Source organism: Phalacrocorax carbo, chromosome 10 (genome assembly GCF_963921805.1).
Source record: "Phalacrocorax carbo chromosome 10, bPhaCar2.1, whole genome shotgun sequence".
Classification (NCBI taxonomy): domain Eukaryota; kingdom Metazoa; phylum Chordata; class Aves; order Suliformes; family Phalacrocoracidae; genus Phalacrocorax; species Phalacrocorax carbo.
Window position 1 is genome coordinate 5,458,539 of NC_087522.1, and position 24,039 is coordinate 5,482,577.

The following is a 24,039-nucleotide window of genomic DNA, read 5'->3' on the forward strand; positions in this document are numbered from 1 at the left end:
CGTGCCTGCAGTGGTTTCTTTGCAAGCCAGGAGGTATGCTTCCTTAAGGATGGGTTCAACTTCTGACTTTGGGAAGGTACAGTTTCCGTTCTCTGGCAGAGATGGTTTGACTTAATATAGTATTTCTTGTTTTTATAATGTTTACTTATGATACATTCACATCAGGGGGTTTCTTGTTCTGGTTTTGACGCATGCTTTTATGTAAGTTTCAAGTTCAAAGATGTTGTGGTTCTCTTTACTGATGAGGGAAGTGAAGCACTCTTAGATTATGTGAATTGCAGAGGACATCTGTGTAAGACCTGTAATGAAAGTTGAGAAGTCCTTAACTTCCAGGTCTGTGCTGGATATTTAAGCTATGGAAAATGTCCCCTTGCCATTCAAACTATGTGGATTAATAGATAACTCTTGTTTTAGATATTGCAACATTTATACTATTAATTAACCCTAATATTGTTTCTTCTGTGAGGTATATTGTCCCTCTGAGCATTAGCACTTATTACAAGTTTTCCTCCTTCTGACCTTTTGAAGAAGCTGTACAGAATAAAAAGGGAGAAAACATTGAAGAATGCAAGCCTTTAAAACTCTGCAGTTGCTTTCAATTTGTCTCTATTAAAAATATGCATACATTTTTAATTAGTATTAATGTTGACCTATAAAGAAAACATGAAACCTTTCAATTTGAAACAAACAAGCAAGAATAAGTAACTCACCTCTCCTTGCATCTACTAAATTTCAGGTTTGATAGATTATCCCTCAGATTCTAGATATGTTAAATCCTTCAGTCTAATAATCAGAATCCATATTGACAATGCTACTATTGCATAAGTGGGAAAAGATGACCTTGTGTTTTAAGCTAAAAATGAGATACGGGACTGACTAATTTATTTAGAAAAAATTTTAACAAAAGTTGTTGATCTAAAATGACTTTTTTCAGTATATTTTCCAGTGACAATGATCTGAACTCTGTTGAAGTTTTTGTCAATAATAGCAATTAGATTGCCTCCTGTCCCCCTTTATTTTAAAACAAATGTTACAAGTGTTTGCCTTGATTTTTTAACCTTTGCCATTTTTTTAAATAGTCCATAAGAATTTTAAAAAATTGAACCATGTGAAAAACCTGTATTTTAATCACTTTTAAGGGGGAATAAGTATTCTTTTCTTATCTCTCCAATACTTTGTCCCATCATCTGTTGAGTATGGATATGAATACCTAACTCATTGGTTGCTGTGAAACTAAGTTATTTGTCTGGGAAGTTTAAAGATCCTTGGATTTTAAGCCCTATGGACATATAATTAACAGCATAAGGAATAGCATAAGGACCTGAGCTATGGCTCATACCCAGTTTTGATGAATAATATATGTGTAATGAAAAGAGAATGGCTGGACTAATCACTAAATTAATTCTGACTTTTCTGGAAGGGGCATCGCAGAGTCTGGAGCTTCCTTCCCATTGGCCCCAAGAAGAGGTGGAAGAGATCTGGGTTCTTTGCTTCAGTGGAAGGCAGGTCTTTTGGCACAGCACTACCACGGTGCTGTGGGTTGTGAACCCAGCTCCTGGAATGGGTTTGAACCTAACTTTTTCATAAAAAGGAGGGCGAATATGCTAACAGCTGACATAGGCAGATAAATCCCATAATATTGTCAAACTCGACAGAGACTGTACATTTTGTGCAAAAATACTTAAGCCCCGACACTGTCAAATGAAAGAGAGAATTTTATACTGTCTGTTCCCCACTGATATATGTTTGGCTGTCATCTTATTTCGTAGTTCAGGCAATTGAAACACTGTGTAAATGCGTATCATAAACCTATAGATGAGAACATTTCCCTACTGGATTTAAACCATTACCCCCAAAGGTGTTAAAGAAACCCTGCTGTGTGTCGCTTTTTAAGATCAAGGGGCATTTTTGATGTTAATGCCTAGAAAAGGCAGATGAACGCTAACAGCTGCTTATCCACAGGCTGGTGAATTGAATAGGGAAATACTGTTCTGGAAGTCAGATCTCCAGAGAAAAATGATAAATTGTGAGCATCTATAAGTAAGAATGATAGTCTCTAGGGATAGTTGAGCAAGGCTGATAATATAAAATATGTAAAACGTGGAAAATATTTAATACTTCTGTTTCTTTCACTTAAGAGTTAGTGGGGTTGTGTTAACAATATATACGATGCTACTGTGCTCAGGCATGCAGGAGAAATGCAATGTATTAATTCTCAAATCACTAGTTTGTGAAATGCCTTTCTGGTATCCAGGGATTTTCAGGACTGTCACACTGATAAGGAGTCAAGGGCGGTCTCCTCATGGCCTGGGATGGCTCTCTTGGGAGCAGAAGGGATTAGAAGAAAAGGAACAGCAGATTAAGAGCTGGAAAAACTGGACAGTTTAGTGTTTCTCTGCTTCCAAATGATGATGTTTTTTCCAGCTTTTCAGTCTGCAACTATTTAAAGCTATCCAGCAGCTTCATTTCTGAGTTATGGCCTGCCCTCCCGAGTGGTAATGAATCAACTCTGTAAAAAGGCATTCTACAGGAAGTCATGGTGTACAAGGAGAACCTTCCAATGGATAAACAAATTTTACATAATTCCTGTGGAACAGGCAGAAAGAGAAGCTTTCCCTATAGACCCCAATGACAAAGTTATGGTGTGAAAGTCACCATGAATGCTTAGGAGGCCTGCAATGATGTGGAGGAATCTCTAAGTGTCATAGTGTAACCCCAGCCCACCACTAAGCCCCACCCAGCTGCTTGCTCACTCCCCCCTGGTGGGATGGGGGAGAGAATCAGAAGAGTAAAAGTGAGAAAACTCATGGGTTGAGATAAAAGCAGTTTAATAGGTAAAGCAAAAGCCGCGCACACAAGCAAAGCAAACCAAGGAATCCATTCACTCCTCCCCAAGGGCAAGCAGGTGCTCAGCCATCTCCAGGAAATCAGGGCTCCATCATGCGTAACGGTGACATGAGAAGGCAAACGCCATCGCTCCCAACGTCCCCCCTTCCTTCTTCTTCCCCCAGCTCTATACGCTGAGCATGACGCCGTATGGTGTGGGACATCCCTGGGGTCAGCTGGGGTCAGCTGCCCCGGCCGTGTCCCCTCCCAGCTCCTTGTGCACCCCCAGCCCACTCGCTGGCGGGGAGGGGTGAGGGGCAGCAAAGGCCTTGGCTCTGTGTAAGCCCCGCTCAGCGGGAAGGAAAGCGTCCCTGGGTTATCAGCACTGTTTTCAGCACAAATCCAAAACACGGCCCCATGCTAGCCGCTGTGAAGAAAATTAACTCTGTCCCAGTCAAAGCCAGCTCAGTAAGATGCCAAGTCTTCTCTACTGTTTGATCACCCTAATAGAATAATACAATAACCTTGAAATTTTGCTGGCTTTTTAGGCAGGCGTCCCAAAGTAAAATCCTGGAGTAAGGGAAGGTGCAGCACCATCAAAGGGCTTAAGAGGCACCTGCCATTCAGATTTTATCATAAGGGCTCCAATCATGCAGAATTAGAGCAATTGGAAGGAACTGAATATGCTCTCCTTTTCTGAAGTCTTCTTGAAAGACAGAGACAGCAAACATACTAGGTGAGTCCTGCCTGGTAATTTTCATGTGAGGCCAGTTTCTTCGCAGGCAGAAGTGCAATTTATTGTTTCCTGTATCAGGTTTAGTGAAAGAAGACTGAGAAGCCATAATAAATAAACTATAGTTAAAAAAATATATTGTTACCCCTTAACTGGGCAGCTAGCTAAGCTAAAAGTTCCAGTGGATTTTCTTGTTTACAAAAAGAGAAATAGATGACAGAGTGGAATGGGTCAAAAGTAACAAAAGACAGTTTAATCAAACTTCCAAGTGTTCTTTTTTTTAGACAGACTGCTTAGGAAAGCTCTTTTTGGACTTTTTCTCAATACTGTGTTTCCAGGGCTTATTTTAGATGTCTTTCAAGTTTTCAACTTTGTATATATGCCTTCATTGCTGCATCTCTCTAATAGGTTCAAATTCTGCAGCTTTTTGCCATGTACCTGTATTTTAGGTGGGAAATCTGGGTTTTCTTGAGTTTTCTAGTTGCCTAACAGAACATAATTATTTTCTACACTTACATTGTGTAAAACATGTCACTTCAGACTACCAGCCTCAAGGAACCGTAACCTCAACCATAACATTTTTATATCTTGAGAGAATTTTTTAAAACTGAAAGCTGGGATTAAGATTGTAAATTCTTATAAAAGAAAGTTAATACTCAGTAACATGTAGCTTTGTGATTGATGACTGGGTCCCAGTAAAGTCTTTATGATTAGGAGAATTTTAAGTCCTTTTTGTTTCAGTGATAGATTCCTTAAAGCTGCTCAGGCTCCACTGGATAATTGCTCATCTCTAGGTCACCACTATAGGCCCGTGGAAATGCGGGATCTTCTTTAAAACAGTTCTTGTACTTTTTGAAAGCTGTTTGTTATCTACAACATCGAGCAAAACAAAATCAGAAACAGGAACAAATGGTATCTAATGCCTTGCTTGACTCCGGAGGGCAGTTTTGTAGTCTACTGTCTGATACCCTATTTGCAGAAGAAATCAAGGACAGGAGGAGAAATCTATAACGAGACTGGTGAGTTTTGACTTGAATTTCTAGCAGGTTTTTCTTTCAGGTTAGGAACCATGTCTGGAAGATCTGTGGTTTTTAAATCGAAGTGAAGCCACAAAGCCTCCTGCCAGCAGAATTATTTCTCTGCTTGTGCTTAAAATGGTTCCTCTGTTGCATGTACAAATCAGCTTCCTCTGTGAAAGCAGTAGAAAGCTTGGCTCAGAAATAACATATATCAGTTTTGATTGAATAATTGTAGGCTATGATTCTTATAGCTATACTTCACAGTTTTTTTCCAAAGTATCCAAGTATCCCTGACTTTCCCCCAGGCAGAAGGTGCAGAACCTATCTATCCCATGGATAGATTTTTGGCTGCTCAGAGCAGGAAGCTTTCCTGCACCTTGTCGCATGCAGCTTGAAAGTTTGTTCAAAGGCTTATTTTGATAAAGTTGCACAAGAATATAAGTAGCACATAATAGTATAGTCCAGAACATGTTCTGCTGTTGCTGAATGGGAGAGAGAAATTCCTGTCTTCCTTAGTGTTTGAGCTCTTGATTTAGAGAACTGGAATCCCTTCCAATATCATCCTTATGGCTCAACTTGGGCCCTCAGCAGTCCAGGTACAGGTGCAAATATGTAAAATTACAGGAATGATGAGGGAGAATTAGAGCAGAGCTGCCCCACACATTTTGCTGCCTGGAATATATTCTGCCCCCTCATGACTTTCATGGGGTTCAGGTTAGAACACTTTTGAGTGTTACTACTTGTAATGACACCTTAAGCCATAGATTTTCTCCCTTACATGTCTTCTTTTCACTTTATCATCTCACTTCCTCCGTTCTGTTGCCTTTGACGCTGCTGTATCCTTTGATAGTTTTTCCACTGTACTTTTATACTTACTTTCCATTCGTTGTGTTTTCCTTTATTCTCTAACAATTTTTTTCCTGTCTCGTTCTCTCACTCCATTACTATCATCATGCTTTTTCCCTTCCCACATTCCTAAATAATCTGTCATTGCTTACTTATGCTTATTATTGCTAGTGTTTTTGCTTTTCTTTATGTTAGTTTCTCTCATGAGATAAAAACATACCCATGCACATATATACATAGTCGCTTTCTTCTAGCCACAGTCACCCTCGCATCCACGCATCCTTATTACCCGTGTGCGATTCTTCCTTTAGGGGGGATTTCTTCAGATTCTCACATATTCAGGACCCATTGCTGTCTCCGGTGAGGCTTCATTGGTGCGCATCTACCCAGTGCAAAGGGTAACGCCTAGGGAGGGACGGGGAGCAGAGCAATGCCTGTGCCTTGTTTTCCCCCTGGAGGTCGAATAGGCAATAGCAGAACGAGAACCAGCACATCATGCAAGTGATTCGGGCTAAGGATCCCTGAGCAAGGCGGCAGCAGCACTAAAGAACGTTTCTAGCAGCGGTGGTGACTCCTGGTCCTGCAGGACTGGGAGAACACTAAGGGAAAGGGCTGCCCGACATTGTTCTTCTTGGCTTGCCCGTGGAGGGAGTTGCAGCCTGGCAGGTAAATGTCCTCAGTGAGACCCACCAATGGTTGGATTCGCATGTGTGGCCTTAAGCCTGGAGTCCAGCATTAAAGCAATACAAGGTACTGCAGCTTCTTTATGTCATCAGAGACTGCCTTTGGAAAAGATATTGTTTAAATTATCATTGAACTGTAAAATAATCTAATACTTGCATGAAATAAACCTTGTTGACTACTTTTTTTGGCAAAAGCAGCTATTAATAAAGTAGATACTTTCTTGAAAAGCTTTTGAAACCTTGGAAAAACCCAGAACTCCTCCTGCCTGGAACTGTTGTTCTTGAAACTGTTTTGTTCAGTCCTTTCTTTCTTTTTTCTTTCCTGCTTGCTTTCTAGCCAGCATGTGCACTGAGAAGCAAGGGCTGCTGCTTTGGGGTCAGAGGGGCACAGGGCCAGTAAGGCTGGCATTCAGCCTGTCCCCTTTTGCCTGAGGGAAACATGCACTAGAAGTCTGGAGAACTAGTAGCGAGGCAGTGGAGACAGCCTGCGTTTTTGGTCTGAGCCAGTCGTTCGTGCTGCTGCGGACTCTGCCCACTGTTCTTCCTGGGGAAGGGGCAGAAGTGCCTCTTTATTTGCTTACAGTGGTACTTCAGGGCTCTGCTGTCACCTGCATGCAGAGTCATTTGCAAACAGGCTGTATCGCTGGGGAGCAGAAATGTGTTTTTTTAAAACCCTAAGCAGATTTATAGTCTGGTTTCCTGTCAGATCTTTGCATTTTCCTTCTCCGCCCCTCCCAGCCTCTGACACACTTTTTCTTACTTTCTGTGTCACTCTTTGCTCATTCTGACACCAGTGCACTTGCTTCCTTCGTTCCTGATTCTCCCTAAACTTTTGGCACTTTAGGGGCCAGGGGGTGTTTTGTTCCTTGTGTTTCCTTTACTTTTCAACAGCTGCAGAGCACAAATAACCTCTCCAAGACTCCTGGAGAGACACTGACAATTGCATGGAGGCAACGTAGAGAGTTTCAGCCTGCAGCGTCTGCAGCAAGACAGCCTGGTCACTCATGAGCACCCAAGGTAAGGAAAGCAGCTGTCAGATCAGCTCCACCTCACTGCTGGCTAGGACAGCACTTGACTCTAATCACTACAAGTTCCACTTTCACCTTTCAACTGTTTTGTGTTCATTTTCAAGGGTATGTTTCTTTGGAAATGATTGAGTTTGCGCCTTCCTTGCCCTTAGCAGGTCTCGTTGTACTTTGCATGCACTGATACTTGGAGCTCTGGGTTCAGTGAGATAAGCAGGCTGTCGCTGGAGGTGCAAATGTGTTCTTAAAGAAAGTGTGCACTGGGAAGGAGAGCTGAAATGGAGGTCTAGAGAGGGGAGATGAAAGGACTGATCATCAGCACTGGTCTCCAGGGAACTTCTGGTTCTACCCATGGTGTGTTGTGCCCTAGCCTTTTCTTTAAATCTCTTCGCTGGGGAGCTATGCTTTCTGTTAACTAATAAAATCTTTCTTCTTTGTTCTTTTTTTTGTTTGTTTATCTTTTAATCTGTTCATCTGACTTCCTTTATTCTTTTCTCAACCCTAATGTATCTCTCACTATCTTTTTCACCGTCTTTTTATGTCTGTTTTTCATCAAGCATATTTTCTGCGTGACAAACGTTCCCCTTGTTCGTTCCTTTCCTTTCCCTCCGCCTTCTCTTTCTTGCCTGTGCAGTAGACTGTACATCCTCCCCCATGTTCTTAATCTTTCTCTCCTTCCCCCTGTCAGTTCCTTCTCTGTCTTGTGTTCCCCTTTCCCATTGCTCTTTAGCTTCTCACACGCAGTCCTACTTCCTGCGCCATCCGCTGTTTCATGTACACAGCATACATTGCTGCCCTGCAAAGTTAATTTTACACACACAATGGTGTTGCCTCTCCACTGGATTGTCCTTGCACACACACACTGCTTTCCTGTCTGCCCCTTTCATGTACATATGCAGGATTTGCATATTTACAGTTTTGGGGACACATCCCCAAATACAAGACTTTTACACATGCACAGCTTCCTTCCAATTCTCAGACTCAGATTTAGTCATTCATAACAAATAACCGCTGTCATCCTGTCTCTCTGTTTCTTTCTGTCTCACAAACAGAATTTTCTAACACCTATAAGACACCATAGCTTCCTCTCCACTCACAAATACAGCCTGCCCTGACTTTGTGTGCTCTATCCCTTCTCTTTCTATCATCCCACTCCTTCCTAACCCCTTACCACAACTCTCCACCAGGCTTCTCTATCTGTTTTTATCTTGATGGTGCATTCATATTGGGAGGAACTACTGATGCAGATGGTCTTACTCTGTGCTGTCTTAGCATCTCCGCCAAGTACCTGTAGGGAAACTGGAGGAAGTAGTGCAGTCTCTCAGCTCCTCTTTCCTTTGCAGAATATGCAGGCTGCAGCAGAGTAAGAGCTTAGTGACGGGACTGAAGGTAGATGAAAAACTGGGATAGCACAATCCAAAATGTCTTTGGAAAATGGGAAAAGTAGTTCTAGTTGATCATAAGCCTTTTCACTAAACTTAATAAAGTTTTAAACTTCCTGCCCAACAGCAGAACTTCTGCTCTGACATGGGTGTAGTTTTGTCCTGTTGATTCCTGTGGGATTTCACATCTCGGAGGTAGAGCTCCTCAACTCTAACGCTGTAGTGGGAGTAACTTTGCTCCTAGGATCTGGAGACAGCTTATTTCTTTTATAGCAGATATATTGGTGAGTCACCAAGATCAGGCATGGCTAAAAACTGCATGCAAGGACAATATCTGGTGTTCCTCCGTGTTGAAGTTTGTATGCTTTGATCCAGATACGACAAATAAGTACATTTCTTTGATGAAGCCTTTTAACGTCACCTTCTTAAGCGGGACTATTGAGACTGGAGATTTATGTCTAGGGATGTTCTGATGTGAGCTTTTGGGGACTGAATAAGGATCACTTATTAAACTCAGCTGAATTAATAAGAGAATTATTATGTGGGAGAATTATCTTAGCAGTCTGTCCTGCTCTCTCAAATTGTCCATTTCCTTATGAGGGAAAAGAGCTTAAATTTTATGTTTGCAATTATAATATATCCTTTCCGATTCAGAGCTACCAAACTGTGGCCTTTGAGCTGTTAGCATTCTCTTCTGAATACAGAAGCAGGTGCATTAAAATATCTTTGTCTTTTGGATCTTCAAAAAGTCCACAAGCCTAGAACAATAAAATAAGAGATGTTCATTTTATACATGCAGGTCTAATGTGACTCTTTCTTACTCTGTTACAACTCATCTCTGATGTGAAAAGTACTTGTGTTCCTTTTAGTCATTCTGCAAAACTTGTATGATGATTTTGTGCTTTTCTTTTTCAGTATTCTGTGCCCCAATTACTGGTTCTTTTTGTAAGGCCTTGATGTCTCCCAGAAATAAATTGGTTGAGACAACATCTCTTCTTTCTTTCTCTCTCCCTCCTTCCTTTTTCTTTTTCATTGTGGTGGTTGGCTGTATGTTGAGTTAAAAATGGTCATTGTCAAAGTTGGGTTGTGAGAGTTGCAAGGGGACCCAGAGCCATAAATTTTGTGTCTATGTATGTGTCTAGTTTCTTGAGCCATGTATCTGGCAGAGAAGAAATTTCACCTGGAAAACTCTCCAACCTACCCAGAAAATTGCTATATTGAGAGGGCCAACCTCAGAACAGAAATTCAGAACCACATGTTTGACTCCCTGTTCTTATGCGAGTAGTTACTTCCAAATAAATTTAACTCTGAATTAAAAGAAAAATAAACTTTCAACATGGGTGAAAAGAGAACCATCTGACTGCATGTCTCTGTTAAAATTAAAGGCAATTTGGACCTTCTCCAGAAGGATGCATTCCAAATAACTGGGATATGCTGAAGAAATCTGAATGTGATATACCAAATGACCCTGGTGCATATACAGTTGCTTGGTGAAATTTTTAATCAGCTATATGGTCATAGAGGATGAAATTTACAGAGAACCTTATTTCTCCCAACATTATGCCTATATTATTGAGAGAGAACAAGCTACCCACTTTTTAGCACGTCTCAACTCTTTCTTTGATATGAAATGCCTGTTTCATGAAATATGAATATTTCACTTAGATGTGGTCATTAAAGTTGTGTAACTGATGGTGGAGTTTGACCTACAGCACCTTTCTTTGTAAGTAGCCTCCATAGCAGTCTAAACTTAAAAGAACAAGGAATATGGGACCAGGTCTTGTGACTTTTAAACTGGAGGGTAAAACCATAAACCTCACCAAGTTTAGTCCAGTTTTGCCACTGATATGAGCGAGAAATTATTTTTGGCTTGGCTGTTTTGTCACTGCTGTCTGTAGGATTTGCATTCTCAGAATACTGTCCGCTTTGCTGAGAATACAATGTCTGCAGTGAATCTGCAATTCCTTTTTCAGAACAAATGATGGGGTTTTCTCAGATGTACATGTAATAAGATTCTCCATCTCCTCCCTTCCCCCAAACTGTCTCTTAAGTGCTGTCTTCACCCTCTAGTCTGGGTCAGTTATTTAATGGCAATGAACATTTTCAGGAAGGTAACCTTTCTGCTTGTGATTTGTTCAAGGACTCTGGAATTATAATGGTTGCTGTCAAATGTATATAATTGGTCTCTGTGGCACACATCCAATGAGTGATAAAAGCTTCTTTCTCCCTACTTCTTTAGTCAGTATTCTCTCCCTATATTACCCTCTCACTTTTGCTCCTCTCAGGCAAGAGGAGAATAGAGTGCCAGTCAAAGTGCAATTTGACAAATTGCAGACCTGCCATACACCCCATCGTGGTGTGTCCCAGCTGTGGGCAGCAGATTACTCCTTGGCTGAAGGTTTTCCCACTGACTTTAATAGTTAAACATAAAGGTCTTTTCTGAACTTTGATTTTGACCACCTCTCTTATTTCATAATCTCCTGCCAAATATTTGGGCTCCAGGAACAGTGGTAGTTTGTGAGCACCATGAATTTGCATGCTTAATGATCTACAGGGGGTGCATTTGACATTTTACCAGTGGGTAAGGCCTTTGTACTTTTTATACAAAAGGCAAACACACAGGGTTTATTTTCACAGCTCATAAAGGTACATTACGAATGGCACCAAAAGTTGTCAACGTGCTGTGCATTGTCTGCTATCACTGCTGAACATGTAGTGAAAAGAATATTCTCGTTATGTTAGTCCCGCAAAACCTATTTTATTTTCAGTGCTGGATGGGCCATTACTTTCTAAGGCTGTCTACTTCAGTGAATCTGTTTAGCAACTCAAGAGGAAAGAGAAATTTGTCAAATCTCACTGGAAATCTATCAGAAATGTCAAATGAAATGCTATAACATTCTGGTTTTGTCAAAAGGATAAATGTATATACAGCTGTGTATGTGATATTATTTGTAGTAATTGTTGCCTCAGTGAATTTGTCTGTGTAAAGTAACATTGCGTAGTATTAACGGATATGTTTGTTCTGGTCCCTGAGGCCAGTTTGGCATTACACAAAGATACTTGTTATTTGCCCAGGTCCGATAGTCTGCCCTGTTTTTTGTAGTTCAGGGGAGGAATACGGCTTTGCTATAGCCAATGAAAGGATTCCCAAATTTTTCTCAGGTTGTAATTGAGGCACTGAAGAGTAAATTTAACATAGGGTTTCTATTTAAAATGGGATAAGGATTTTTTTTGCATTTGAATGCAGAAAAAGCTGTATGCTAGCAGTACATATATGGTTATCATTAGCAGTTAATGGATTGTTTCCACTTCATTTTTTACAGCTCTATATGTGTATAAACATTTCTAATCTAGCTGTGCCCATACTTGAAATCAGTATGAGTATGCTTAATAGATTGTTACACACGTTTAATATGTTTGAGCACAAAAGTACGTTCCTCTAGGGTTTGAAACATCAATAAAGAAACCTTTCACATGCTTCCCTCTGTGAATTCTGAATCCTGAGCAAACTGGAATAACACCCAAAGGTTGTTTCAACTCTTTTTCTAAAGATTACACCAAATGCACTTAATTTACAAATGACAGTGCCACTGGTGATTGAATCTTTTCTCCTTGATGATCAGCTGAAAGATTGTCATATTTATAAGATCATTTGAAGGCTTTTGGCTTTTAACATCTCAGTTAAAATACCAGTGGCATTTACCATTCACTGACCAAAGTGGTCTGTTGCATGAAGTCTTTGTTAAAAAGAACATTTTCTCCCTGGTTGCAATTTTGCATATATCCTCTCCAAAGCCTACCGGTGCATCCCAGTCTTTTACGAGAACAAGTCACACTGTCTATCCAGCAGCTGCTGCCTGCATCTCTATCTCTTGGCTTTTTCTGAATCATAGAATCACTGAGGTTGGAAAAGACCCTTAAGGTAATCAAGTCCAGCCATTAACCTAACACTGCCAAGTCCACCGCTAAACCATGTCCCTGAGCACCACACCAAGGTAGTTGCCATTCTGTATGTTTTTCGTAGTTCATAATGATGTAGTTAGCAAGATCATCAAATCCATTTCACTAATCATAGAATCATAGAACCGTTCAGGTTGGAAAAGACCCTTAAGATCATCGAGTCCAACCACTAACCTATCACTGCCAAGTTCACCACTAAACCATATCCTCAAGCACCACATCTACCCTTCTTTTAAATACCTCCAGGATGGAGACTCCACCACCTCCCTGGGCAGCCTGTTCCAATGCCTGACAACCCTTTCCGTGAAGAAGTTTTTCCTAATGTCTAACCTAAACTTCCCCTGGTGCAGCTTGAGGCCATTTCCTCTCACCCTATTGCTTGTTACTAGGGAGAAGAGACCGACCCCTGCCTCACCACAACCTCCTTTCAGGTAGTTGCAGAGAGCGATAAGGTCTCCCCTCACCCTCCTCTTCTCCAGGCTAAACAATATCTTGCACTGACTGAACGTATAAAATTCCATAAACTTTTTCCACCTTCTTTACTGTTGCTGAGCTGATCTTCTCCTGGTAAAAAAAAAAAGCAGCTTAAGATAAGACTCTTCTCTGCTACTACACTGCTAGTCTTCCTTTCCAGTTCCTGCCAAAACAAGTCAGAGTGCCTCAATATTTAATTGTTTAAGAAGATTTTGAGTGTGTTTCATCCTATTCCTGTATTTCCAGTTGTGTATTTTTCAGGAAGACCCAAGACCAACATGTTTTATTGTAGCTTTAATTTCCTTCTGTCTTTTATTCTCTCATTTTTGCATTTATGCCATGAAAGATATCAATGCAGTATGAAACAAAAAAAAATATTTAAACTTTTGTGTTAGTGTGTTCTTCTTTTGCTTTAGTTGGTAGAAAAAAGTGAAGGAGTATTAAATTTCCTGTAAGGCTGGAAACACTGAATCGGTGGTTTTTTTTAATCTGCAAGCCTGTAGTCTGAAGGAAAAATGATACTTGGGCATTTTCATATGGAATATTACACTACAGAATGGTGTTTTTGTGACTTGCCCATGTCCACATTGAGAGCAGTATCCAGGCAGTTTTGCTGGATTAAATGCTATTGACAGCACCACTTTCACTGAATCACTGAACAGCTAGGGTTGCACACCTGCAAGAGTAGTGCCTGGCTCAATAGTTACTGTAGAAGCCATGTGAGAATATGGTATCAGGAAGGACTGAACTTTTTCACCTGCCAAGAACAATTGGAAAATGCTAGGTCTAAGGCAGAAATGGTCAGTATTTGAATGCCACTTTGATTATAGAGCTTTCTGTGATGCAGAAAAATGCAAACTCACTGCAATTGCATCACTATAATGTGATAATAATGCATAAATCCAAAGCTATTTGAACACAATAATATTATAAATAATGGATGCAAAGCTATTAAGTAGCTAATGCCATCAGCATAGATCTAAGTACAGTCTCTACACAAAGGGAATGGAACAGTAAAGATAATTTGGATATTCAACTACTATGAGGAAAGAACATAAGAGGGGGCAGAGTGTGGTTTGCTACTGTTATTTTGGTCCTCACAGGACATCCTGAGTCCTCTCTACTTTCAGCCTGACCCGTTTGTCTGACTTGCCTCACTTGTCTTGTTTAATATCTCCTTTCCTTTTCCTCTCTGATTCTGATACCATTCCATATACGGTAGTTTCATCAGGTGATCAAAGATAATTAAACTTCTCTCTATACAGCATGCTTTAGAACTGAGGATATCTGTCACCTCTGGTTTGTGACTGATCCTAAGGGAAATGAAGCAATGCATCAAGCACAGCAAATGACAAAATCAAAAACTGGAGAGAAGGCACAGACAGGCCATTTTGCTTTAGCAAGGTTTGTAAACCTCACTGACAAAGTCATATTTTCATCTGAGAGTTTCTTCCACTACTTTTCCATCCTCTTGTGGCGAATGCTTAACACAGCTGGCTGTAGTAGGACAGGTTGTGCTGTGTTTCAGACAATGTGGTCCAATATTGATCTTCTGGTCCTGCATGTAGAGCCACTGTAATGAGTCAGATCAGAGCATCAAACTCTGTGGGCTGTGTAATGCCACATCCTGGCATTCTGTATTATGCTCTACATGTCTAGAAGTGGATTACTTCTCACCTGCCTCCACCCCTCACATGGAGGCAGTGAACGCTGTAGTCTCGGACCAGAAATTAGTTCTGCTGTTCATTTGGCCTTAACACAAGCCCAAGAGGAGACATGCAGCTCTCCACTTCCCAAACCAGCAATTCTTATTTCCTCCAGAGGAAAATATAGTGAGTTGAGTAAACACCTTCTGATGGTTGGATGTGGGTTATGAACCACCAGCTGGACCATTCCATCCTGAAAAAGAACAGCAACATTTTTGGCTAAGTGCTAAAATTTTGCATATAACAATCCAAAAGGAGAATATGGTTATTACTTTAAACTTGCTTTATCTTTGAAAAATATACTTTACCAGGATTATCCATTTCAGATCCTCAAACTGTGGAGTGACAAAATTTTATTCTTTTTTTCCCTTGCTAGGGTAAGTGTCTTCATAAATTTTAGAAAGAAACATAAAGAGTTATTCCAGAAATTTCAACTGGGATAAGTCTGATTTACAGGGACTGACATCACCACTCCACTGCAGACACCAGGCACTGTGCACATCAGTTGCTTGAGGAAAGTTGGTAGTCCTCACTCAGCTCACCTCAACTCTACCATTCTCCTCATCCCACAACTGCTAATAAAATGTCCGGTGTTTCCCAAGTCAACGTTGCCGATAACATGTCTGGGTTGTGGCTGTTTGCTATTCCAAGTGAATGATAGTGTAACAGCAATGTAAAACTGTCCTGATGTGCACGAAGTTGGGCAAAATAAAAACTGATAGCAACTTTTGATATTTTTGGGCTTGCATTTTGAGTAAATGTTATCAAGGAGAGCAAGAGGCAGAATTCTACTTTTAACAGACGTTGTTTATTTTTACTTTTTTTAGGTCAGATTTTAACTCACTACAAGTAAAGCTTTGCCAGATTTTATTTTAAAACTTTGCTGAATTTTATTTTTCTGATAAGACTTCTATTTCCTAGTGATGAAAAAACTGTTGAATTTGTGGAATGCTACTAGGAAGTATTGTCTGAATGTTGCAGTGTCTCTGCTCTTCATTCAGATTCATCGCAGCTGCTGACTCGCTGAGTTATGTGGGACAGCATTCCAAAAATGCCTGAACAGCTTCAGCCTCTGAGACTGTGGTGAGGCAGCTACAAGCAACCCTGCTGAAGGCCTGGCTTTGGCCGCTTGTTGCTGCTTTTGCTCTACCTTTTCTGCCCTATTGACACAAGCATTTGCAGGGTCACGCGGTGAGCTGGATGAAGAAACTGATCCAGCTGAAACTTAACCATGCAAAAAAAATTTTTTTTTTCCGCTGGCCCACCTCCCCCCATTGAGAAGCAGGAATGAGCGGCCAGGATTAGGCTAAGGACTCTTCTTCTGATTTCTAAAAGCTGTTAAACTCCAAAAGTTATCAGAATTGAATCCTTGATCTCATGTCTGTTAATGAGAACATAGGCCTCTGTGTATTTTTATCACTTTTGAAAACAGGACATAGGTAAATTGGTCTCTTTGTGCAATTTTTACCATTATTTGTTATATATTAAATATACCTTCAAAGACAAAGAACATGAACGCTAGAAAGGTGAAATACTGGTCTTCCTTCTCACAGCTTCCTTGCTTCCAAGCAGGCAGGGATACGCGGAGAGAAAGGGCTAATTCTAGGGGAGAGAAATGGTCAGGATGTCAAAGTAAGGTATATGGTTCTCCTTCCGTATTTTTACTTTCTTAGAGCCAACGTGTTTTCCTGCTGTATGCAAGGAGGAAAGTGAAGACAGAATCTAGAAAACTAACTGTTCCTAAAGAGGCTTCTTGCTGCTTTTCATCAGAATATAGACTGTCGCTTCTACTAGGAGGCTTTCAGGGGAGGTGAGCTGGCTGCCTAGCAGGACAGCTGGACATCAGAACCTCTAGACTGTACCCTTGGTTTTGGCAGTGTGGATACATGAGTGTCATTTACCCACTCTGCCTGCTGATCCTTACAGCTGGTAGGAAAACACTGCTGCACTCACTGGCGCCTACCCTGCAAAACTGCCCAGTACTTTTAAAGCATTATGAGATCGTCAAGAGAAAATTAGTCTGACAGCATCCAAGAAAGCTTCACTGTCTCCAAATTGCTTCTGCCTTACTACATAGAACATTGCTTGATGTGTAACTTCTGCTTTCCATTACTGATATGAAGAGCTGGTTTTGTCACGTTGCAAAGCAGTAAGCTTTTATAATGCTGCGACCACATTCTTCGATGTTTCTAGCTTTCAAGTCACATCAGGAGCTGTACAAGAATTAGAAAGTTGCTGACCCATAAGTAACCAGGACCAGCACTAATAAAGCCCTTTTTACCCTAGAGAATGTTGCTGTTGAGAGCAACCGAGGGGCATGCCCACACACCGAGTTACTCCAAAAGCTTTTCTAGCAATCCAATAATTATTAATAATTACTTGCTCTCAGGACAGGTCCTGTAAACACTTCCTCCCACACTAACTTACTATGAACAATTTCGGTGTGAGTATAAGGAGAAAGTACAGTTTTGTGGTTAGTGCAGTTCATAAGCCCTTTCAGAGCTCTCCCACGGTACTTGCCCACTTCTCACTGAGTCCTCTCTTCTGTGAGATTCTGTACTTTGTGCTCCCTCACTGAGGCACCTCGTGGAGCCGCAGTAGAAGGCGGCCTGTGTCCCTGCCTTCACCTCAGGTAACCACCTGTGTTGCTGTGCCAGGAAATGTACTCAGGTAACCCTCTCACGCAGGCGTGGGTGGGCAAAGACTTGTCAAGAGCTGTCCTCTCGAGTACTCCGGAGAGAAGATGGTAGAGGTACTCGCAGTACACAGAATTCCACCCAGTCATGCCATCGGTGCTGATGTCAGCCTAGGACACACATTCTAGGAATGCTAATAATGAAAAGGCTGGACACATTTCCTATTTTAAAGAGGCTTTTAAAATTCTCCATATGCTTCCTTTAAAAAAAATCCTCTAATCTTTCTGATGTTTACAGTACTCTGAAGAATAATATGAGTTCTTTTCTCAGTTGATGAGTGTATTGTTTTTACAGGATTTGAAACACTTATTGACCTGGGTAGCTTATGACAAAATGGGATTTTGAATTCAGATCCAACTTGCTCTTACTTCTGTTTCTAATCCAGAGTGAACCTTAGCTGTTGTTATTTTGTATTTCGCATTATGCTATATCATGCTAGAGTAATTACTGCCATAGAAGACAGAAGGGCCTCGCCATCAAAGAAGGAAACGTGAACACAGCACATCATTCTTGAAAGATCTGAAACCTGAGTGGAGGAAAACGGGAGTTAAACTGGCTCCTGCATAACAGTTATTTTGTGTTACACTTGATGTTCCATCCCTGTGCCTAATTCCTCAGTCTCATCGGCCATGGTGACACTGTTAGCAATGAGATGCTAATTAAATTTCATATTTACGATTAGAAAATAAAATCATTGGACCTTTTTAAAATAGATTTTTATGAGTTTGGGCTCAGTTAGCTGAGTCAGCGGTATAGATTCTGCAAGGCTGAACTTACCGGCTTTGTAAAAAAAAGATAAATAGAGCAAATAATGATGGAAGGAGAGTCTAATCTCAAACCTCATATAGTTTCTACACTGTATTAATTTTTGAGCATAAGAAAAATAATTTTGTTTTTGTTCATCGTAGAAAGAGATATTGTTAGTCAGGTAGAAAGAACCCTTCTTTTATTATGTCTCAGAGGGTTAAAGCTTAAACTTTCATCTAATTCTTAAAATCTCAATTGTAGTTGGAGACAATATGCTGAAAAGAGATTGATGCATCAGCAGTGTTTACCATTTGCTGTTGGCTAGCAAAATATTTATTTCGTGGATTCAGGAGGGTTAGAATTAGCACAGGTAAGCACTGACACACAGCATCTGCTCTCTTCCCCGTGGAATGTGTACTACTGGAGAGCTTATGCAATACTGGAGAATCAGAGCTACTTACATACAGCTGCCAGGCAGGCTGATAGGTGCTATATAGAGGAGTTTCCTATTCATGTAAAAATTAGCACCTCACAAAGCTTTAAAGGCCCATTCTTCAAATACTTAGCATTTGAAGAATGCTCCAGTTGAGAAAAGATTTTTGAAAGAGCTCAGCTTCCATTTAAGCATGTAAGAAAGACCTGATTTTTAAAAGTGCTTAACATTCAGCAGCTCTGTGATTCATAACGCTATCTTATCCCACACTCTGAGGCAAGTCTTGCAAAAATCTGGCCATTTATTTTGATGCTTAAACGCCACCTACGCTCTTTGAAAATCTGACCCTAATTACGAGTTTTGCCCTTGAGTAGGAATGAGAAATAGAGGAAATCAATCCTCATGTGTGGGAGCCATTTACTAGTGCTCATATTGCATGTAACCTTACCTCATACACAAATACAACACTGCATTTAAAACAAATGCTTTTCTGCACATTCTGCAAATGCTTTTGTTGTTAGCTTGTGATGCTTTATGCTGTGAGGTACAGTTAATGCAGATAGCACGTAAGGAATTGTTATGCTTCAGGTCATAAATTAGGAGAATAAAACAACACTTCCTCTGAATTTTAGTTTGTTGTGATGCCTTACCACCCAACAGCCGTACATCTTCTCCTAAAGATCACGAGTTGGGTGCATATAATCCTGCAAATCTTGCTTTTGTAATATTGTTTGTAGATGCTGTCCTAGCAGCAGCTGTCCATGCTTAAGTCTGGGATGCTCACAGATGGAGTGTAATTCTGGCATCGCTTTACAGTTGCCATTTTCACAAATATTTATTTCCACAGTCAGCAGAGAATTCAGTAGAATTCTCATACTTCTCCTTATGTTGGCTCATTCTCAAGAACCACGTTCAGGTGAAGATGGATAGTCAGAATTCTTGCTGGTTTAGTACTTTGCCTCTTTGGTCTTTTCAAAAAATACATGTTAACCATGAACTGAACTGGCCAGAGAACAGAGTTTAGTCTCTTCCAATGGTTAGTTAATTCTTCTGGGATAAGTTTTCCACACAGATGCTTTACAGCATTTTATTCCATATTATCAGAGCAATGGACTTAGTTATAGAGAAAGCAACAAAAGATACTTAATTCCTCCTTGCAAAGTTTTGAAGGTGGGAAAGATAGAATTGCCAAGTATTTGGTATTATCTTTTCCCCAAGACAGCAAGGCAAGGTCATAGGTTACGGCTTACAGAAATAAAGTACAGTCCCATTAAGTAAAAAATCACACAACTTTTGCTTTAAATTGCTATAGAAGTGACTTAAAGGAGCCCTCTTGCAGAATGGAAAGTGAATTGTCTCTGTTTTACAGAGGTTGCTTTCCTGCTCTTAATTGCAGGCCTTACAGTGAGACTTCTTTGGTGACATAGAATTGTTCATGAACCCCAGCTGTAGTACCTGCAGGAGAGGAGGACCTGTTTGAGGTATTCCTCAAGTCTCTCCTGCTCCATCCAGAGCACACAGCTCTCTGTGGCTATGAGAACACTTCCTCTAAGACTTTCCTCTGCAATGGTGTCATATTTGAAAGTTACCCACAACCTCTGTTCAGAAGAAAAGGGAAGTAAGGCAGCTCCCAGCACCTTTCTATCTACTATATATAGACAGTAAGTTTGAGAGAGGATGGTGGGTGGATGTTTCCGGAGCAATGTGACACAGTCCCGCGACACTGACACACGAAGAGAGAGGGGACAGGGCAAGAAGAGGGGGTGACCAGACAGCATAAGTGGGAAAAATCTATTCATAAAACAAGTGCAACCATTTCCATGTAAAAGGATAATTCTGTTTTCCAGCAGTAAAATAGTGAGCTCCTTTTGATTCTGGCAAGGTTTTGTCCTTCCTGGGCCAGGCTGCATGTGATCTATTGCATACTTTTTCTTGTCAAATGGCATCCAGTCGTCTTCTGTTTGTTTTGTGCTCTGCTGGTGGAGACGTGCATGCAGCTTTAAGCAAGTGTACAAGGATAGAGGATTTTGTCAGTGAGCAGAACATCAATGACTATGGCAGTCTGCAACTAGGAGCGACTTTGAGGTGGAAAGACTATGAGTATTTGTTTATGTAAGGCATGCGTGTCATTCTGCAAGCCGCAGCCAAACCAGCATGTGCAAGGCAGCAGTCTCTTTAAAACTAGGGTCTATTTTAAAGTAAGTTACAAAGAGGTCACAGATGGAGTAAGGTGTGGATGTCTGTTCTGTCTACATGAAGTTGTGCGTTTACATAAAATCAACAAAATGTATATGAGAATCATGGCAGTCATCACCCGTAGGAGACTGGACAGTGTTTGATCCAACAGAATATATTGTTAGCAATTAAGAGCTAAACATAGAATCATAGAACCATAGAATGGTTTACATTGGAGGGGACCTTTAAAGCTCATCTAGTCCAACCCCCCTGCAGTGAGCAGGGACATCTTCAACTACATCACGTGTCTCAGAGCCCCATCCAACCTGACCTTGAATGTTTCCAGGGATGGGGCATCTACCACCTCTCCAGGCAACCCATTCCAGCGCTTCACCACCCTCAGTGTAAACAATTTTTTCCTTATATCTGGTCTAAATCTACCTTCCCTTAGTTTAAAACCATCACCCCTTGTCCTGTCACAACAGGCCTTGCTGAAGAGGTTCCCCCCAGCCTTCCTATAGTCCCCCTTTAAGTACTGGAAGGCTGCAATAAGGTCTCCCCGCAGCCTTCTCTTCTCCAGGCTGAACAGCCCCAACTCCCTCAGCCTGTCTTCATAGGAGAGGTGCTCCAGGAATGGATAAGACTTCACAGAGCTAGGTGGGGAGCTATTATTCCTTTGCACAGTGTGTTTAAGACAGTTTGCATGTGGGTTATTTTTCATGTGTTTGGAGTAGTATTGTTTGTTAAGGTTGATTTTGATACAAGGGTTATGAGAGTTGCCTTCTTATTTGTTCATTCTTTGTATTTTGTGTATTTTGACAAACTAGCATTCTTAATGTAGGGTTCTGTCTTATATTCCTGTCATGTTATAAAGCCTGCTATATGAAATATTATTTTTAAACTTTCTTGGGCCATGGTGAATTACAGTGATATTATCTGACAATATTCAGGATTGGAGTGTAACCTTTTCTGTTGTAAGAATGGCCTACACATTTACTGTCAGCTGTTGCTGAATTTGGAGACTGTTAAATTAGAGTGCAGTCCTCCCATTTAATGTGTTACACATTATCCTTTGACTGTTTGCGGATGGCAGTATCAGCTACAAGGAATCATTATCTGACTGCATGGATGACATTCTTCTCTGGGTGTTTTTTGTTATTTTTTTAAACTCATGTAACATGAGAGTTTGTAGAAAGTGTAGATTTTTTAAATGAACAGGCTAAGTAGCAGTTTTGTATGGCAGAGCTACACTTCTTTCCCTTTTCCTGTTTTATGTGTCTCATTGTATTAATAGAAGTGAAGTGTTAATAACGCGGATGAGAATCAGCCTATCTGTGCAAGGGTTATGGAAGTTTCATGTGTATGTATCAGCTAATGAATCTTTGTCCTTACCAGGTTCTTAACTAGCTCAGTCTGTGCAAATCCCTTACGAAGACTGGCTCGCTGTTCCAAAGGTTGTGCTGGTTTTTGTAAGGTGAGCACACATTTACTGGGACCTAACATATGAACCTCAAATCCATTTGCATGTTTGGGCAACTTGAATTTTTAATTCAAGACTCCTCCTAATCACACAGTATTATATGCTTGCCCCCAGTTGTGCCTCCTCCTCCTCCTAAGCTAGTGAGAATCTCATTATCAGTTGTAAAAACAGACTGAGTCAGTCTCAAGAAAAAATTAACCTGGGACCTAGTAATGACTTGTGAAGCATTTGTTGGACCAGCATTCTCATGAGCCCTCAGCAGCCTGAGGTTGACAGCTTCTTTTTTAGATCCTGGCTTTTAGCACACATTAGTTGAAAGGAAATGCTCATGTCAGTAGCTAATGCTGCACTCAAGAAAAAAAGGCCAGATATATAAACATATTTGTACTACGTTAGCACAGTGATTTCTGTTGTCCTCATCACCATGCGTAGCAGGATGGAGGATGTATAGATTAAAGCATTTATTAAATGTCAGGCTTTCAGCTCTCCACTGCTACTGTGCAAATCCTTTAAAATAGACGCACTAAATTCCTGTGGTAAATTATTTATTTAAATTATTGTGCCATTACCTTGATTTGCATGCTCAGAAATAACACTAATTTCTAATGTGTCAGGATCTGTGGCAGGGCTTTCCCTGTTTATCCCTTCATTTGCTTTACACTCCATATTCCTTCCCTTTGCCTTTACTAAGGCCTTTCCTGTTATCTCTACCTCACTTCTGTTCCTCACTTTCATTCTGTTGAGTTCCCCTTTCTCTAACTTTCTTTTTCTTTTCCGGTTCCCTTTTTATATTTCATTTTCCCTTGTCATCACCATTTCTCATCCCCAAATCTATTCTTTCTCTTTCCTCTTCAGTTTTTTTCCTCTATTATTGCTCCTCTCTCTTATTTCTCATTTACTTTCACATACATTATAATTTAAAAATGGTAGTACTAACAGTTTCTGAAATCTGGGTGTCAGAGTCTTAAACAATATGGGAAATCAGAATAATATCCATCTAATCACCAGTGTAGTCATTGCCATCTGAAGAGATAAATCTCTCTCCATTGACCTTGAGGGAACCTAAGCAACTAGTTGCGACTAGAAACCAATCTTCAGAGGGGATTCCAAGGTAGAAGTATAAAGCAGTGGAATGAAGTTTTGAACAGCCCGTTTTCCGTTGGCTAGAGAGGAACTACATATCTAAGTTAAATTAGATGCCTAATTCAAATTGGTGAGATTAATCCACCCTCTAAATTTGCTCCTCTACCAGTAGTGCTTAGATGGTATGTTAGTGAGGGAGCTGGAAGTACCGCCACTGTATGTAGAAAACAGTGACACATAGAAAAATGGCAGAGTTGTCAAAACATCATTTAAGCTATTTGTAGAGGAGGATTTTTCCATTTTCTTTGTTTGTTATTGGTAATTTATGTTCTACAACCAAATCTGATTGGATGCTGCATGTTCGAGGTAGTACAGTCTGCTGTCGGTTTGCTATTGAGACAAAATTAGTCATTTCCTTCCTGTATGATAAGCTGATAAGAGCTCTGAAGTTCTAAAGCTGGCAGACTTAAGGAAGACGTAGACTTTAGATATTGTTGCCAGACGGAGGGCAAAATGGGAAAACACACATATCAGCCTTTTATGAAACAGAGATCATTACAGGAACCTAATAAGTATTACTGCACTGATTAAGGTTTTTTGCAACCGTATTTCATTGGGCAAAACAGCATTCTTCATGTGTAAATAGTTTTTACCTCCAGAAAGTGATAGGTACTTTATAAAATTTCATATGCAGTTTCAAAAGCAGACAAAAGCTAAAAGCAGTAAGTGTGGAATTCAATGCAAGGATTGTTCAGCTCTTAAGCAATATTA

The 24,039-nt window shown here is 40.5% G+C and overlaps 1 protein-coding gene across 3 annotated transcripts in view; it reads left to right on the forward strand.

Annotated features, from left to right (window-relative positions):
* The first annotated feature begins 1,492 nt into the window (after positions 1 to 1,492).
* CARD11 (caspase recruitment domain family member 11) overlaps positions 1,493 to 24,039 on the forward strand; it is a 53,910-nt gene continuing 31,363 nt past the window's right edge. For 2 of the 3 annotated variants that reach the window (XM_009500402.2, XM_064461558.1), the window contains exon 1: positions 1,493 to 7,124. In XM_009500402.2, the coding sequence (XP_009498697.1) occupies positions 7,112 to 7,124 (13 nt within the window). In that variant the 5' untranslated portion in view covers positions 1,493 to 7,111. Of the gene's footprint in view, positions 7,125 to 22,100; positions 22,180 to 24,039 lie in introns of all 3 variants that reach the window. The other variant, XM_064461559.1, reaches the window with a different exon arrangement.